The 13,464-nt window shown below is 39.3% G+C and overlaps 2 protein-coding genes across 2 annotated transcripts in view; one reads left to right on the top strand and one right to left on the bottom strand.

Annotated features, from left to right (window-relative positions):
• Positions 1-3,189, top strand: part of LOC129356303 (uncharacterized) — a 31,278-nt gene extending 28,089 nt beyond the window's left edge. Inside the window, exons 18-19 of the mRNA XM_055025889.1 lie at positions 1,915-1,984; positions 2,361-3,189. Of these exons, the coding sequence (XP_054881864.1) occupies positions 1,915-1,984; positions 2,361-2,686 (396 nt within the window). The 3' untranslated portion in view covers positions 2,687-3,189. The remainder of the gene's footprint in view (positions 1-1,914; positions 1,985-2,360) is intronic.
• Positions 3,190-6,270: 3,081 nt separating this feature from the next.
• LOC129356308 (uncharacterized) lies at positions 6,271-12,216 on the bottom strand. The gene is made up of 4 exons (XM_055025894.1): positions 11,277-12,216; positions 9,230-9,433; positions 7,901-8,111; positions 6,271-6,691 (listed from the first exon to the last, which is right to left on the bottom strand). Exons 1-4 carry the CDS (start codon positions 11,980-11,982, stop codon positions 6,439-6,441), a joined length of 1,374 nt encoding a protein of 457 aa, XP_054881869.1. The 5' UTR covers positions 11,983-12,216; the 3' UTR covers positions 6,271-6,438.
• Between the last annotated feature and the right edge of the window lie 1,248 nt (positions 12,217-13,464).

The following is a 13,464-nucleotide window of genomic DNA, read 5'->3' on the forward strand; positions in this document are numbered from 1 at the left end:
TTCACTCTCATATTGATAATATTTTCTAGTTTAACTAACTTCATCCGTCCCTCTCCCTGCTCTTTGCTTCCTTATTGGTCCAATTCCTCTCATTGATTCCTGTAATTCCCTCCTGGTTGTTCTGTCTCATAAATCAATCTGTAAACTTCAACTGCTTCCAATCTCTGCTGCTCGCATCGTCACCAAAACGGCCTCATTTCACCACATCGCTCCAATTTTACAACAGCATCACTGGCTTCCTGTTTTTTCAGAATTCAATTTAAAATCCTGTTGCTTACATCCGAGGCAGTTCACAACCTTTCCTCCTTATCTGCCTGATCTTCTGCACATCACTCACGTTTCCTTCGTTCTTCCTCTTCCATCAACACTTGTCTGACTCATCAAATGGGAAGAAGAACCTTCTTACTCTGCTCCCCGACTCTGGAACGCTCTTCCCCCTGACATCCGTAATATTGACTCTGTGCTGACCTTGAAAGCACAACTCAAAACTCGTCTGTTCCAGTTAACCTTTCTCACTTTACAACATTAAAAACACAAATTAAACAGTTTTGTGTCTTGTAGTTACAAGACACAAAACAACAAAATAACTACACAGTTAAAGTGGTGTTTTTAAAGGTGATGTCAAATACAATGCATTATTATTAGTAGTAGTAATATTTCCAGGAAAATAGTCTGTGTGCATTACGCGACTTATAAATGTGCCATTGCATATATACATATACGTATAGCGCTGAGTGGAGCGCTAAACATAAACAGACATGAGATGTCTGTTCACACTGCTTCTCATTATAAAAACTACACAGCGTGGAAAAAAATTGCTAAGCGAAGAAAATAACATTTTGTTCAGGCCAACTTAGTTACATAAGAAATAGTTCTTGGTTGTTTAAAAGCTAGATTCTGGGCCCAAAAGTCAATAAATTCTGCTCATAAAATTGCATTATTATTCTCTCTCATTCTGACTTCATTGCATTGAAAGATAATGCCAATGGATCCAGTTTGTACTTTAAAATGGTTGAAACAAGTCCATCCAGCACATGAGTTTTTTTTTTTTTTAATAAGCTCTTTATTATTATCAACATATACACCAAACATGTAATCGGCCTCAAATGTACATAAAATCTGAAAAAACCTGATGAAGCCGATCTCGGCTGCTTCCATACAGACAAAAAGGAGGAAAGAAAATAACAAAACAAAACAAAAAGACATACATTAGGGGTTTTCCAGCAATTTCATAGTGATTATCATATCATGCAGTTCTGTATCTTGACCTTTGTTCATGAATTTCAGCGATAAGAAGAGGTGGCAGAGTTCCTTGTGAAAGATGGGGAAAGATGGTAGCACATGAGTTATGGAGCTTCAGTCACTCTTCTGCCACATTCAAGATGGCGACAATGCAATGTTCAATGCAATGTTCAATGATGGGTCTACATATTCATGCCCAGGTCTCCCACCTTGACTCCCTGGAGACCTGTGGCACATCTGAGCTTCCGAGAGCACACATCACCCAGATGTCCATAGCTGCCTGCAGAGAATGTAGCTTGTTACACTGTGAGGCTCTTCTTACAAGGTGCCTTAACTCTGGCTACTCAAACTTGGTCACTCCGGTTGAGTAGCAATGCCTACACTAAGCTCAATACAATCCAGACACTCTTCATTTTGTTCCACAGTGTTGTAGAACTCCAAGAAACTATTGAGACCCAGTTCCCTCTATGTCTCACCTCTGACAGAACCTGACCTGTAGTATTCCTGTTTAAGTTAACCTGTTGTTAACTTAAATATTGCCAACTCTGTTATATCCCAATTAGTAAGTTTCTTTGGATAAGTGTTTAAAAATGCATAAAGAAACTTGTTTTGTTTTGTTTTCCTTCCTGTTTCTATTTTCATTATCAGAAATGATATTGTGTCTTTCTTTAGATTAAACAGGGATTGGTTGTATATGTGTGCTTCTTTCAAGGAGCTACAGAGGAGATCACACATGAGATGGGTGAGATGTCTTTCAAATTCAGCTTTTTTCATAGACTTTAAGAATTGTCTTTAGATTTTATTTAAATTAACATTCTTTGTAGATCTGAATAAATAATATTATATACAGTTTTTGCTTGTCACTGACAGAATGGTTACAGTTGAGGCAAGTGTTGACAGTTGCCTTAAACAAGTCCAGGTTTCATCATTAAGCGAGGCCATTCATTTTCTCTTGCTATAGAAGTACATTTCAGTTGATTAAATGTTAAAAACGTCAAGGTTATAACAGAATTAATACATATCCCAACTTATTAGTGTCCCACTAAAAATGTCTCAATTTACTTTAACTTGCTATTTAAATGTACTCACCCCTATCGTTTCCATATTTTTCTCAACAGCCGACAAGTTCATGTCCACTAAAGTTTTTCGAAAAGACAGGCACACTGTGTCAGTTCTCGACCTTCCTGGGAGTGTTTTACTGGTTCCCCAAGACTCTCTGGTGGGTGAGCCACTGGTCAATAGAAGAATGCAGTACAAAGACAGATGTGAGCCTTGGCTGGGGGCTCAGCTTTTCTCAAGCCTAGTTGGAGCCTGTAGAAAGCTCATGTCAGAATCAGCCAAGTGCACAAAGGAGGGCATGAAGGTGGAGCATGGAGTCTATGGGCAGAAACAAGAGATCAGCATCCAATCTCTGGAGCCGCTATCAGTGCTCCTGGAGTTCTGAGACTCACCTGAGACCTTCCTACAACTTCAGTCCTGTCCTCAAGAAAAAGTCTTAGGGAGGCTTTTCATTAAACCTACAGTAACAATAATAGAACTTACTTTGCTGAGCACTACAGAGGACTTGCAGAGAACATTAGATTCCATATCAAATGTGATCCAGTCTTTAAAGTACTGTTATGTCACAATATGAAGGCTGCATTTGTTGTATAAAGCATAGTTCCTCTCAAATTTCTGGCATGTCCAATGTCTACCTCATTGTTTTGCTAACCCTTTTGCACATGGATCAACACAAAAAAATGTTTTCAGAGGTTTAAAATATGAGACGTTCCTAACTTTAAGTGGTTTGAGGTTTGAGCTGAGAAAAATTCTAAGGATAAATGTATATTATTTTTCATGCTACTTTACTATTTAGAGAAAATCACAATGTTCAAAATTTGTTGTAAAAATGAAAATGCATTCTGAATTTATGTAATGCATAACATCACAAATAAAATGTTTCTTTTGCATGTTGCACGTGTTTGAACTGAAAAGGAGAAGCAGGCATTCGGTGTGATGCTCCAGTCTGAACTCAAGATGTCTAATTGATTTCATTGGATTCATTTCGAGTAATTCTGAAAAACAGGCAACGAGATTCTATAAAAAAGTGTCACTGCTTTTAAATTGTTTTCTATTGTTTTGTGCATATGGATTAATTGGTTTTATTTTGTAACCAGGTGTGTTGCAGACTTCTGCAACACACTATTATTTAAACCCTCAACAGGGTTTAAATAATAAAAACAAATATTTACACCTACAAAAGCACAAATACATGATTTATTAACCAACTTGAAATAAAATCCATTCTTGATTACTAAAGCTGTTGGTTAGATGCCAGGTCTTATTGAACAATCTAATATCCATCTTACAGTAGGAGGAAAAATGTTTTTGATGCAGAACCGATTTTCCAGGTTTCTTTAGAACAAGTATATTCATAAGATATCAAATTTGAAAGTGATTAAAAAACAAAATGTGTCCAGTTTTTAAAGGGGGAATACTATGTATTTAGGTGTGACCTATGTGAATCCGGTGGCTTCTCTTGGAGAATTAAAGAACAACTGATGCCAACTTGAGCTCTGGTCGTTCATTGCGACACCATCTGCATTTCACATAATGGGCATTGAGGTAACAAGCTTCTTGACAATGATCCTCATAGCTCTGAGGATTACCCATAATACAGTACAGTCAAATTATTAAAAAATTACAGTGATCACATAGTGGATTTTGTTTACAGTGAAGGAACAACCAGTGAGTGTTTTTTTTTCAAGAAGATAAGGCAATTAATTAAAATGCTCTGAAAAAACTAAATGCTGAAATTTTATTTACTGGATGCCATATAAACTTGCATCTTGTAAAAATGCAGAAACATAAATGAACCATATCTATATAAATGAGTTAATATAAAACTCAGCCTTATATACTCTGATGAGAATTAGCTTTGTTCTTTGTTATGCTAACTCACATCCTAATGTGATACTAAAATCTGAAATATTTTATGTGAAAATGTATTTGAAGAACATTTCAATCTGCTCCAACAGATTTGATAAAACATGTCTGCATTTCACCTAATGGGCATCAAGGTAAGGTCAGAGGTCAGTCTCCAGCACAAAACAAGCTCCTGCGTAGGAAATTCCTGTCAGTTTCTCACAAACCTAACATTCAAACAAGACAAAAACAATATAACAGAACTAGCATGACCTAAATTAAACATATTTCAATAAGATGCAAAAACGAAAATCATAAACATATTTTATAAAATGCATAAATTGTTTGTCTTTCACATATGAGACGTTATCTCGACAGTGATCCTCATAGCTCTGAGGATTACCCATAATACCTCGCTCTTTCTGAGGTGAATGCAATATAACTTTTTACCAGCAGATGGTGCATTTTAGCAGAATTTAACCTGAACCATTTTAACTATGTCACATATGTATTTGAATAAAATACATATAGTGTCATTTTATTCTAGTAACAGTTTCATTTTATTCAGCTATAATAAAATGTTATAAACACTTAGAAGAAATTACTTTTCAAAAATTATTTAGTGCTTTGAAATTGGGAGTATATCTAATAAACTCATGGTCTTTCAGACAACCGTCTTCAGCACGTCACCACAACGTTTTTCCATTATATACATTCCTAGGAGCGTTGGGCTGAGAGAAACTCTCTTCCCTGAGATCAGGTCCAGAACCTGCTTTCTGATGATCCAGATCCCCGGCTCCAGAAGTGTATAGGTTTATTTTGGAGGGGAGGGGGATGATGGTAGACTTAACAAGCTTTTGCTTTAATATAAATGCAGAAACAAATCTTTATGTAACTTTTCAAATAGGACAACTATGTTTATTGCAAAATAAAGAAGGATATAAACAGTGACATGTATAAAATGTGGCGCAGTTGGTCGCACTGTTGCCTTGCAGCAAGAAGGTCCTGGGTTCGAGTCCTGGCCCGGGGTCTTTCTGCACGGAGTCCCTGTGCATGTCTGGATTCTCTCCAGGTACTCTGGCTTCCTCCCACAGTCCAGAAACATGACTGTTAGGTTAATTGGTCTTTCCCAAATTCTCCCTAGGTATGAATGTGTGATTTGTCCTGTTTGTTTCTATGTTGCCCTGCGGCAGACTGGCGACCTGTCCAGGGTGAACCTCGCACCTCCCGACCCCAATAAGGACAAGGGTGAACAGATAATGAATGGATGTATAAAATGTTGAGTTGCATAAGCAATGCTCAAGTAAGAGTAACCATGATGTTACTCAAAAGAAAAAAAGAACATAGCAGTGAAAATACTCTTACCTTTTTCTTACAAAAAGTTACTCAAGTGAATGTAAACAGTACTACCCACTTTTGAACACAGATAAAAAATCCTAGCAGTCCATTCTTAACAAGCTTCACGTGATATAGTAGGATCAGCTAGTCATCATATCCAGGAGCATTAATGGGCTGGTTTGAGGAGAACTGTGTGAAGTTCTTTGCTGCCATGACTGTAAGAACTTGTGAAGTTCTGCACAGCAGCAGCATGTCTCTGTTGCAGCTGCACAGCGACGCCAGCGTCTTGGAGCTCATGTTGCGTCTATATGTGACTTGGAAAAACATGTTATGACTGACTGTAATGAATTAATGGGTCCACTTTATAAATATGTGTTTTACACTTCATGTTTTGGGTAAAATATCTAGACTTTGATTTGAACATATTTACTTGAAAACACTTAAGTCTTAACATTAATTGACTCAGTCTGACTCAAGTCCAAGTCATGTGACTAGATTTCCCATCTCTGTGTAATTTAAGTTATGCTTCTTGTTTTGTATCAAATGAGTCTTCATGGGTAAATGTGTACTCTGATAATGTAACAACGAACATTTAGGAAAACTTATCCCAGAATTCTGCAACACACAGGTAGACTGCTGCATTGTTCCATGTAGGAATCTGTAGATTTTAGAGTTTGAGTCCCAGAACCGTCTCCTGACGCTTGCCACTTGACTTTTCTGACAGTCACAGAAATCTGTTAGAGCCTGTATTTAATCATCTAAATGCTCCCTATAAATCCTCAGCCATTAATATGAATGTCAATTTATTAAGAAATGCATACATACAGAATTCAAATGTTTCATTTTAGGAAAGCTGGCAACCACTGCAGCTTTGACCTTTGAACTTTGTTTTTGACTCCGTCCTTGAGCATTGCACTTTATGAACCATTCTGGTCTTGCCCTATATAAAGCAGATCAGTCCCCCTCCCACAAACAGTCACACTCTCTGAGAAGGTTTCTCTGGCGCATTGTGGTGATAACAGTGATCCTGTTCTCTGATAGATCCCGAAGCTCATTGATGAGCTCCTGCACACAGGGGCTGGGCCACGGGTGGCCATTCAGGTAATCCCTCAGAATGAAGGAGCGCTCCACCAGCAGCTCCAGCTGCACCAGGTGTCGCAGTTTGTGGAGACTAAGCAGATCTTTCTCCGGCTCCCGGCGAAAAAATCTGCAGATGAGATGGGAAACATGTTAAAGGTTGAAGAAAATAAACAGAGCTGTTCATTTTTTAGGGATTGTTCAGATCACACCTAAAACACTGAGAGGCACTCAGTGTTTGTTCAAAATGTGTTCTTTTTGAACAAATCAAAGCACAATTCACAGCACTGAAAGGTCATAGGTCGTCCACAATGACATGGGATAGTGATTAAGGCAGATACTAGATCATAAGGGCTATTGAGTTTACCCCTTGATAATTGTTGAATTATCAAGGGGTAGTGATCAGTCAAAGAAAGTGATCAGTCAGAAAGTCCATATACTTTGTTGAGGTGATTGTCACACCTTCAGGGACTCCAAAGGGGCCAACCAGCTCTTGGGCCCAAAGCATGACTCCACCACCTCCTTGCTGACATCACAGCCATGTTGGGATGTGATGGCCGTCCACCACCAGTCCACTACTGCGTCCATCTGGACCATCCATCGATGACTGCAGTCCAACGCTGCAGTCATTGCAGGTCTATATGAAAATGAATCTTCATGTACGGCTGTGCCCACTGCCACCGTTTCTGCTTGTGAGCTCTGGTTAGGGGCCAATAGTAGGTTGATGTGCCACAAGCTTCTGGAGGATCCTCCGCCTTGAGGTTCAAGAGGCAGCAGCAGCAGCAGCAGCTTCAAATATCTGTTTGCTGCTTTGTAAGGGCATTTTAACAGCTGCTCTCTTACTCCCATGAATTTGTCTGATAGAAACTTTCCTAATTATGCCTTTATCTGTACAAACCATCTTTGTTCTGAATCAGCCACAAATCTCTTCAAAGTACGATAATGCAATACTATCTATAAATTTAATAGCACAACAAAAAAAATCATCTTTGTGACACTTAAGTCCAATTTGCATAATAATTTGGTACATAGTGCATAACATGATGGAAAGCTCACAAAGGCAATTTTATAAGTCCTCCATTTCTCTTTTTGAACAAATTATGTTATTTTTTTAGATTCCTTTAATTGTATTCAATAGACAACACAGGGTCCGTGTTCTCACAGACCTTGAAAATATGATTTTATGATTTATTACATTTTTCCCCCATTCTATGAATAAAACTATATAAAACTAACTAAAACTTAATGTAGCAATAGTCAACATACTAATGATTTACCTTTAAATCTAAGTGTGTATTCCAAGTAGACAAGTAACAAGTATCCAAATGTTGCCACTCACCTTATTCTAAGAGTCTTGAGATGAGGAAATAGCATGGGGATCCGTCTGCAGAGGCTTCCACTAGAACGGTTCTGCTCAATGTCCAGGTGCTCCAGTCCTGGAACTTTAGGAGCAATGGAGTCCATGTCTTTCAGAGTTATGGCTACTCGCAGTGTCAGCCTGGTTACACTGGGTGGGATGGTGGTTGTATATGTAGCAAGGGAGTTCCCACCTTCAGGAATATTAGGACATTTCCTCTCAGAACCAACACAATGATTGTGCCAAATTCAATAAAAACATCAAATTCTACAGAACTTTTAAGGAGATCTGCTAATGGGACCTACAAAAAAGTACCAGATTTTGGATAAGCCCAGGGTTTTTATGTATCTAACCAAAAATGATATCAGCATATGATTCTAAAGAACTTCCCTTCTTTGGTCTGATTCACTTTGGCTGTTTCACTTCAAGCTTGAGCTGCACTCTGTGAGGCAGAGGCCTCTGATGTCTGAAGGCTGCAGCTTACAGTACAACTACTAGCACAGAGGCCTGGACTGTTTCTTGATTTGAAGTTCAAACTCCTCCTGTTCCTTGTTGTGGCTGCAGCTGTTCTCAGTCACAGCTTTAGTGTTGTTTCCTAAAAAAGATCTCAGCCTTGCTAAAGTGTTTTAGCAAGGCTGAGCTCTGGACTGTCTGGACTGTCAAAGTCCACTGCATCAGGGTTAGGGTTACCTCGGTGGTGGGATTTATACAGCATGATTGCAAGCTTAGTTCTCTTTGTGTGAAATGACCCAACAAAACCTGTGTGTTCTGTATTCTTCCTGATATAATGGCAGCCAGGAACACAGATGAAGCACTGAATGGACCTTCCAGCTGTTGTTACACTACAATCACTGGAGATGCTGTTGGCACTCAGCTGAGCTCCGTTACCTGAGGGAGGGGCCACCTGGCTAGACTGATTTTACTCTCACTGAGCAAGGAGGTAAAACTCCAACAGTATTGATGAAGAAAAAAAAGAAAGGAGTCAGTTTAAGTTCAATGTAATCAGCATCATTATGACACTGATCAACCACAGCATTGATCTAATGATATGTTTCTAAATATCATTATTGCCCACTTTTAGAGAAAGAGTGACTGATGCTGTTTGATGAAAATACTCTGATGAGAATTAGCTTTGTTCTCTGTTATGCTAACTCACATCCTAATGTGATACTAAAATCTGAAATATTTTATGTGAAAATGTATTTGAAGAACATTTCAATATTATGTACTTGTGATTTATCCATCCACACATAAATATCAGCATAAACAAACTACAGAATGTAAAACATGCTGAAGGGCAGCAGAACTCACCGATAATGGTGAGTGACTCCAACTGTCGCAGAGGGGTCAGCCAGGACCTGAGTCGGCACTCAATCCCTTCTCTGATGTACCTGTAACGGACAGCGAGAGACCGCAGCGAGGTCAGACTCCTCAGAGCGTTTTCAGGGAGGATAGTCTCTGGGTAGTCCACAAGCTCCAGACTGGTCAGAGCCGGGCCTCCATATGAAGATATTCCTGCAGCAGAAAGGAAAACATTAAGAAGCAGATCCAGGAGAGCAGATTATGGCTTTAACACTGGATTATATGAGAGGTTTAGGAGTGATAGTTTATGTATTTTCCAGCTGGAAAAACTATCTGTAAAACTGCTACTCGGCTGTTATTGTTGTCCATCTGGTGAAAATTAATAGTTGTATTAATTATGGCCATTGTTGAATGGCCATAATTTGTCTTGTTTTAAGGTGGACTTCTGGGGTCTCATGCATAAAAGAATCCACAGTTTTCACAGTAAAACTTGGTGTATGGGAAAACTTAGAAAAGTGTAGTGCACAAAAAAAAAAGATCGACTGCATAAAGCCATGCGTTATGTAGCTCGTGGCTGCACATCTTTCCTTTTTAAAGCCTAATTTGCGGGGAATAGAGCACAGCTGCTGGTCCGCTTTGTCAACACCCATAAATACATCATGTAAATTAGTATGAAAACCCAGAGGGCTGCCACCATGTGAAGCAATAATCATGGCAATGTCCTTGTTTGAAGGACGTTTTTTATTGTTGTAATAATAATAATAACTATTATATATTTTATCTAAAAGATTTTTTGAGAGCACATAATGTCACTTTACATACATAAATAAAAATAAAAATACATTTTAAAGAAAAAAAAATCCAAATTAAATCAATAAATAGAGATCCTGCAAATGCCTGTTAGAACAACAGAGCATTCAGCTGGGATTTAAAGACAGATAGTGTGTCTGAGAGTCATTGCGTGGGAAGGTGGACCTTTATTTCAAATAGTAGAATGCTTTATATCCATAAGGTGCGTTCACAAAGCGGGCGGCTCCACTGAAGGATGATTGCAGCTGGACCGGTATCGGTACCACACGGCTCTTTAAGTTTTGCTCAGAGATCCAGGATGATCAAACTGAGCAATATAAACACTAATAAACCATCACCAACATTTCCCAGCATATCAATATAATCTCTGATCAATAGCTCCTACTGAATCCTTTCAGTGGCAATGCTCTCCATCAGAGCCAAAGCTCCAGTTAGCGGCTCACCTTTCCGCAGCTACTTATACACATGTGATTGCATACACACCTTGATCACCTTAAAACCTGTTTTCTTTTTTTAGTGAGAATGAAATGATCCCAGAGATATATTTCATGCACTTCAGCGTTCAAACAAACGTGTTACATCTTTATAAAACAAAACGTGAGGAAAAGTACTATTTACATTAGAGCCAGGTTTTCACATTCTTTTATTGTTTTTACTTTGTTTATGTGTTATATTATTGTCTCAGGACAAATGCAGTTCAGTTTCATCATTTATGTTTAAACAATAAAATATTAAAATCATGAAAAACATCGAGTTTGATGCTTTTTGGTCTGAATAACTGAATGGAGTCAGATTTCTGTGAATTTAGGTGAGTTTTGACTCTTTGTAGTTTGGTATTCATAGAAAAAGTTTGCGTGGCTGCTGCACATTTTCACACCGGTAAAAATTGTGTTTATATTTATGCAAACTTTGACGCAAAGTTAATTGTCATACATGCTGACTTGTGCATTAAATATGACACCGCACATTTTTGTGCGCACGCCACTTTATACATAAGGCCCCTGGTTTGCTAAATATGAAGCTACATATAATAGTTTTGAACCTGTGACCTGAGAAAGAACTAGACTGTGACAAAAACACAGGGACAATATGAGCGTGTGTCCCAAAGGAGGCTCCTTCTGACACAGAACGTTTGTGTGTTGGTTGTTCTCCAAATTAGTATGTCTACGCCACTTAAATGGGACTGGGCGTACAGTCTATGATCCGGACTGTCCCTTGTGACAGCAGGCATAAGGAGAAGTCATACCTGGCTGTTCTGGATTCGGTGGACTCAAGTAGTCGTCAGGAAGCGGTTCTGGTGGCTCTCCCTTCATCCCCCAGGAAAGGTGGATCAGCTTCTTCAGCTTCAGCAACATGGCGTGGAAGTCGTTGCGGGGAACAGGCCTCACCGTGTCCAGCCCGTAACCCTCACTCTGCTGGTGGAAAAGGAGGAAGCGCAAGTTGACCAGCTGGGACACAGTTTGGATGAAGTCCACAGTGTTGGGCAGCCGCACGTTGCACACGCTCAGGTGTGTGAGTCGCTCCTGAAGGTGCTGCATGAGGCTGTGGCCAAGCAACGCTTCATCCCAGGTCGCGTTCCGAACCCCGAGGTCCCGTAGGTTGGGAAATCGGGCAAGGTTGTCCATGTATTTCTCTTTATATTGTCGCCCGCCATCTACAAACACTATGGCCGTGAGGGACGGGAGGAACTTCACCAGACGTCGCCACTCTTTTCGCCGCAGGTGTCGCACAGCCACCCGGGTGAGCTTGCGGTAATTCAATGTGTGCCAGAAGCCGTAAGTGTAGCGACGAAGTTCGGACATCACCACAGTGTAGTCCTTCCATAGAGATGGGTGGTCGATAAGCTTCTTTAAGTGCCTGCAGCAGGAGCGAACCGTGTGTTTTTCCTCTGTGCTAAGGTAGCTAAACACATAAACCCAAAGTTCAGGTGGGAGCTGCGGTGGCCCTTCCATTACTTCATGCACTCAGCGTGACAAATCTAGTGTGCAAATGTACAGTTAATAATTTAAGCTTTTTAATGGATCTCTATTTTGAAGTTTTCGGCGAATTTATTCCAACTGCTGCCTTATGTTTACACCGGAAGACGGTCGAGTTCTATTAGCGTTACACTGAGAACCGTCCGGCGGGAAACATTCTATAAGGCCGACCTGGAGACTTGATTCCGCCCCTGTCCCGCCTCTCTATGAATGAAGTGTGTACTCAAAGTGAACAAGGGTTCGAATGTGCACATTACAGGCGTGCAAAAATTTGAGAATTGGGACCATGTGCGCTGCAGATCAACTTCGACATCCAAAATGGCGGAACGATCAGTGTTTAGGTATTTGTGCTGCTAAAAAACACAAATCATTATAGGAGATATCTGGCTGACCAAATTGGTTTTGCTGACTTCTTGAATGTAGAGCAAAATTTGATGCATTCACAGTGAAGTGAAACAAAAAATATTTCAGTTCTTTACATTTTAAAACATGGTTTGCTCTGTGAACTTTGCCATATTTTTAATAGCAATTTTTTTTGTATATGTTGATATGATTATTTTGTCAAAATACAAATTAAAATGAACAAACTTTCAATTAAACAGCATAGCAATCCCTCCTGCTATGACTCAGCCAACGGTATGATTACATGTTTAGCTGTTACTTTAAAAAAGCCATCACTGATTACGAATGACTATAAGGACAAAAAATGTAAATTCATAACTGTCATTTTTCCCCTTTACCCTGAGAAGAAAACATTTAAGAATCATATTTCTAAATAAGAAACATACACCTTTCTTTTCCTCTCAAAAAAATAAAGAAATGAATTTCAAAATGATGACTTTTTTTTCTGTAATGACTTTCTACAAAAAAAAAAAAAAATCAACTCCTGTGCATTTTGTAGTAGATAGTGAGACACTTTTAAAAAAATTGTAACTTCATAAATGTTTTTAGAAAGATTTTCAAAACTGGATCTTCTACACAAAATCTATTCTTTTAAGTTTTGGTATTATAAAAGGTGGCCTTTTATTTTAAGGGGATGAGGAGTGAAATTAAGATATTAATGATCCACTGGCTCCATTTTTATTCACATATGACCTTTTCTAAAAAATAAAAAAAACACCTCCACTTTTAATGTTTTTAATCCATCCACTCATGTTCTTTTGCTTGTCCAGTCAGGTCGCATGAGTAGCAGCCTAAGTAGGGAGACCCAGTCTTCCCTCTCCCCAACCACTTTTGCCAACTCCTCTGGGTAAGCCCAAGGTGTTCCCAGGCCAGCTGAGAAACATCGTTTTTCCAGGGTTCCTCTTGGTCTCCTCCAGGGAGGCATCCAGGAGACATCCTAACTGGTTTGCTCCAGCCTGAGCCACCTCAACTGGCTTCTCTCGTCATGTAGGAGCAGCAGCTTTACTCTGTGTAGACTGAGCTTCTCACCCTATCTCTAAGGGAGAGCCCACACAC

Source organism: Poeciliopsis prolifica, unplaced genomic scaffold, assembly GCF_027474105.1.
Source record: "Poeciliopsis prolifica strain line A6 unplaced genomic scaffold, Auburn_PproV2 SCAFFOLD164, whole genome shotgun sequence".
Lineage (NCBI taxonomy): Eukaryota > Metazoa > Chordata > Actinopteri > Cyprinodontiformes > Poeciliidae > Poeciliopsis > Poeciliopsis prolifica.

Bases quoted from the DNA above. Each gene is read 5' to 3' on its own strand.
- LOC129356308 (XM_055025894.1), bottom strand. From the start codon at position 11,982: ATGGAAGGGCCACCGCAGCTCCCACCTGAACTTTGGGTTTATGTGTTT. The intron at 8,112-9,229 runs GTGAGTTCTGCT...ATATTCCTGAAG, and splicing joins GGAGTCACTCACCATTATCG to GTGGGAACTCCCTTGCTACA. The intron at 6,692-7,900 runs GTGAGTGGCAAC...TCTCATCTGCAG, and splicing joins CTCAAGACTCTTAGAATAAG to ATTTTTTCGCCGGGAGCCGG.